This window comes from Pyrus communis, chromosome 7 (assembly GCF_041283825.1).
Source record: "Pyrus communis isolate YQ-2024b chromosome 7, ASM4128382v1, whole genome shotgun sequence".
Lineage (NCBI taxonomy): Eukaryota > Viridiplantae > Streptophyta > Magnoliopsida > Rosales > Rosaceae > Pyrus > Pyrus communis.
Genome location: NC_142571.1, coordinates 20,795,289 through 20,799,870, shown reverse-complemented (window position 1 = coordinate 20,799,870; position 4,582 = coordinate 20,795,289). Strand labels below are relative to the sequence as shown.

The 4,582-nt window shown below is 38.3% G+C and overlaps 1 protein-coding gene across 2 annotated transcripts; it reads right to left on the bottom strand.

Annotated features, from left to right (window-relative positions):
• Positions 1–735: 735 nt before the first annotated feature.
• Positions 736–2,931, bottom strand: LOC137734361 (uncharacterized). Of its 2 annotated transcripts, XM_088697602.1 has the most exons (5): positions 2,664–2,931; positions 2,213–2,473; positions 1,672–1,831; positions 1,356–1,553; positions 736–973 (listed from the first exon to the last, which is right to left on the bottom strand). In XM_088697602.1, exons 1-4 carry the CDS (start codon positions 2,871–2,873, stop codon positions 1,375–1,377), a joined length of 810 nt encoding a protein of 269 aa, XP_088553728.1. In that variant the 5' UTR covers positions 2,874–2,931; the 3' UTR covers positions 736–973; positions 1,356–1,374. The 2 variants fall into 2 exon arrangements, with proteins under 2 accessions (XP_088553728.1, XP_068329739.2); XM_068473638.2 differs by lacking the exon at positions 736–973 and having other exon boundaries at positions 1,171–1,553; positions 2,664–2,930.
• Positions 2,932–4,582: the final 1,651 nt, after the last annotated feature.

Sequence of the window (4,582 nt, the reverse complement as noted above, 5' to 3'; positions counted from 1 at the left end):
GATTTAGTCCCTGAATTACTTAAGTAAAAATTAGGTCATTGAATTATTTTTTCGGTAAGTTAAGTCCCTAAATTCATTAAAAATTGCTAATTTCATCCCTACTATTATATTCAAAGCTATTTTATCCAATTTGTCATCAACTTAAGTCAGTTGACGCACTTTAGAGTGTAATACCGTCATTTTCTCGCCTATAAGCTCTAAACATTTCATATAGGCTACGAATCTAACGTCTAATTTATCATCCAAAGCTAACTCCATACACTATTTCTTTATGAAAAATTACTAATCTACCCTACAATATGTATCACATGCACGTAACATGACTTAAATTGACAAAAAATTGAATATAGTAACTTTAAATCTAATATTAAATATGTAATTGGCAGAATTTTATAATATTAGAGACTAAAGTGGCAGTTCACCCTTCGGAATATAACCTAATATCCTTGCCTTTGATCTGAGGGAAAGGCACAAACTGCATCTGCATGCTAGGAATACCTTATACGTACGTTATACCATGATACCTTGAACCTACTCATTTATGTATCCGGTAACCCTGCTTGAAGAAACGACGTAGTTCAGATGTCATATTTCCACCTCTCTAGCTATTTGTCGTTCTTGCATTTCAAGATTATAAACTCTCATTCATAAACATTCACAGCCTAGTTATTGAGAGTAGAAAAAAAGATGTAAATATGCTCATAAATTGAAAACTAATTTCAAGTAGTAAAGAGTAAAAATGGTTACCAATATGCTACAACGGAATGATTTTGCACTCGATTGGTAGCAGATTCAACTGTGCCGACTTTTGTGACTCGTGAGGATTGGCGTGCATTGATATTATCTTATGTGATTTAGCTAGAACAAGAAGCGTGTCAGGAGGAAATGAAGTGAACTATGAACATCAATGCAGAAGAATACGTTGGTTCCGGAGTTTCTTTGGATACTAGGAAGAAACAAGCCATTCCCAATGCTGCAGATATTAAAGGAAACACACTACACGTTCATTTCATCGTTGATGATTTCGAATGAAGGTTGAACATAAGGGTAAGAAATCGAAAAAAGGAATATAATGTCGTTACGGTAGTCAGTCAATACTCTGCTCTCAAACGTAAATCGGTACTAGGCAAGGGAAATATATCTTAGTATATTTTGTGGCACCGTAAAGCATAGAGTGAAATTCTCCTTAACATATACAAAAAATTAACTGGAATGGACACAACATCCAATGCTTAAAAGTAATTCTTAGCACCTAATGAAGATAATTTTAGGCACAAGGCTATGAAAATTAGCAGAGGAAAAAGGGAAAGAACATAGGTTGGAAGTGCAGATGGTAGCTGAAATAATAATCTCACCCTTTGGAATGTCTGCAATTCAAGGCCATGTAGTGAACTCGAACACTCTCAGAAGTATCTCCCATCCAGTAGGTATTTGCCATACGAAAAGCAGAACGTTTATCGTATTCAATGTAATGTGAAGGCTTCTGGCTGTCTCACTTCCCTTTTGCATTGCAGGCGTAAGAGCTGCCGCCGCTGCCCATAGCACCGTGATAGCTGTTGACAAGAAGGAAAACCAACTAAGGTCAATGAAGCCTTTACTAGTGATGTTCGGGCACATGATTTCTTTAGAATTATATTCTTTGAGCTTTCCAGGCAGAAATACAAACTTTACCTGCTCCAGCAAACAAATGGGGACCTGGAAATAGCTTTCCTGTCCTAAACCAAGTGTTAAGTCCTCCACCAACCGACTCAAAAACTCCGAAAGCTAACAATATCGATCCTGCATTGAAGTGTTTATCCCGGTAAGACCCTTTCACCAACTCCTTCCTTTCCTGATAAGGAAACACGGATACATCAGACACTTTCACAGAGTAAAACATTTCATGATATATGCCATTAAATTATGTGGAAATACCAATTTTTGTGCACCAAACTTTGCACAATAACGAATGCCACACACATAATCAAAATTAATTTATATGTATATATTAAAATTGTTCTCAGTTGATCTCATTAATGGACATGGTTGATTGTTTTAGGGTATAAAACCTTATACTATATGTTCGAGTCTTTAGCTGGTTGATCGCTTAGATTTTAAGTTTTAAACCGCCCTAAATTTGATACTTCAAATCTAAAATCGAAGTCATAAGTGAGGTTTTCTTAAGGCGCCCCCGTTTTTCAAAAAGACAGGTGTTTAAGACAAGGCGTCCTGCCTCAGTGAGCTGCTGAATTTTGAGTGCCAAAGGAGATGGGGGAGCTTCCGCTGGAGTCCCCTCGAGTGTGACAGGGGTAGCCTTCACCTGCTTCTTGAGCTCATTAATTTCTTCCTGGATTGTCCTCACTCTCCTCCATTGCCAACCCAAGTAGCCTGCCCACAATGTGTACACAAACAGTCCTCCCATCACAATTGGGTGAATCAACGCAAATGTCCTTCCCTCCAGTATCCCAAACTCCCCACCTGCAGCAAGTGCATTCTAATCCACACCCCCCAAAATTCAAAAGAAAACAAAAAACCTCTCAAAAATCCAAATTAGAAAGGAAGAACATGCGAAAATGACATGGAGAGATACGAATCAGGAGAAAACGGTGTGCCAAAATCACTTCCTATACATAAGCAACATTGGGAAAGTTCTCATCTTTATTTAATTACTAAATTGCACTTGCCTTGGTGTCCAACAAAAAGGGCAATGTGAGAGCTGTGAGTGGGAGAGAAGTTGACTTAAGGCGGTCAGTGGTGGTTGTGAGGAGTTTTGTTGAGTCCTTGACATTGCTGGGTTTTGTTGGGATTGATGAACTCTGTTGGATTTTTGAGAGGCATTGAGTGGACTTTTGGGGAAGAATGGGGAGTCTGAGGAGGCTGAGTGCGGCTGCCATGCTTCTACCTCTGTTTGCAGGGCAGAGAGAAGACAGCAGAGCAGGATTCTTAAAGTGGGAGGCAGATTCTCTGCCCTCCCACTTCTCGTGCTATTCTGTTTGTGTGGTCACGGTTAAATCACGTCAATATTTTATATTACTATTCTTTTTTATCTTATTATCTTTATAAAAAAAATAATATAAAATATTAACGTGGCTTAATCATGACCACACAAAACAGAAAAACACGGAAGGGAAAAAAAAGTGAGAGGGCAGGGGGGGCGAAGATAAGGAAGTGAGATTGCAAGATGGGGATTGTGTCCATTTGGTTTGTTGTGTTTTGCAGACCGTGTGGAATGGGCCCCCCTTTCACTTTCACTTTTATGGAAGGAACGAGTACGATCGATACACAGCCTCAGAAAGAAAACTTAACTGGTGATTACTTCTTTGTTTTGTTTACCTTTTACATGTGGTCACACTTGAATCTCATCTCCATCTTCTTTGACTACAAATTTTGAGCATGCGACCATTAAACACTTCCATCTTCAGTATTTGAAAAGGTTAGCATGACCATATATGTTCATTCTAGTCTTCAATCATTATCCATGATAAGTTGATAATTCTAACTGCGCATTTTTTTCTCTTCATTCAAAATCGAAGATGCTCAAGTTGCATTACGCGGTCACGAATGACGGTCAAAGTGATGGTCTAGGTCAATGCTCTAACAATTTAATGGGTTGATTTCTTATTGGTACTCGTGATTAAAGCAAAAGATGCGTCACTCCATAGACACCTACTGCCCCCACTTGAGGCAAGCACAAATTTTCGACAGCCCAACAAGATCCTCTTCGGATTCTTTTGGTGAGAATCTTAGGGATCTGTGAATCGTGTCCGTTCATCGTACATCATGCTGTTAATTTTTATCAGGTACTGTTTGTGTTTAATTTTAAATAAAAATATTTAAAATGATTTCTAACCATACGATGTACGATGAACGAACACGATTCACGGATTCCTGGAATCCTCATAAAGAGGGTCCGATAAGGATCCGGATTCTTCAACGGCGAACATGTAGTGGTGTGCCTCGTGAAAATGTAACAAGGGCCGGGCCGGGCCTAAAAGGTCATACTGGATTCTAAATTTTTGGGCCCTATAAATTAATGAGCCGGGTCAATCCTATATCCATTATGTGAGGCTTTGGGCCAGCCCACCGGCTTAAAAAATTTGGGCTTATGAGCAGGCCCCCCATCTCGGCCCAGTTTTTGGCCATTTAACTATTTGATATTTGTTTGGTTAACATAGTATAGTCAATTAAATAAGTATTAAAATAAAGTTAATTCTTTTAAAGAAAGTTCAAAAGTATTTATATTACGTCGGATCATATAAGGTCCAGCCTAAGAACGTGGTCGTAAGGCCCAAGCTTATGGGCCAACTCAGAGCCTAAAATTCAAAGCCCAGAGCCTAAACCCATTTAAAACCAATCCAGATAAAACTCATATTGAAAGAACCTTACAAAAGGGGCATGATTTTTTTGTACTGCTATAAAAGCTTTTTTTTTTCCTTTTTCAACAAAGCTACAATAGAAAACTAATGAAAGAGTCTCAAGAAATAATTACCTAAAATCACCTAGTGAACTTTATTTAATCGCATAGACAATAGAATGGTGGAAGTATCGCAAGTAAGTCAAAGTTTAGACACGATGATAATATTAGAATTACATTTCAATGTAG

Bases quoted from the DNA above. Each gene is read 5' to 3' on its own strand.
- LOC137734361 (XM_088697602.1), bottom strand. From the start codon at position 2,873: ATGGCAGCCGCACTCAGCCTCCTCAGACTCCCCATTCTTCCCCAAAAG. The intron at 2,474-2,663 runs GCAAGTGCAATT...GGTGTGGATTAG, and splicing joins CCTTTTTGTTGGACACCAAG to AATGCACTTGCTGCAGGTGG. The intron at 1,554-1,671 runs GTAAAGTTTGTA...TCTTGTCAACAG, and splicing joins CCATTTGTTTGCTGGAGCAG to CTATCACGGTGCTATGGGCA.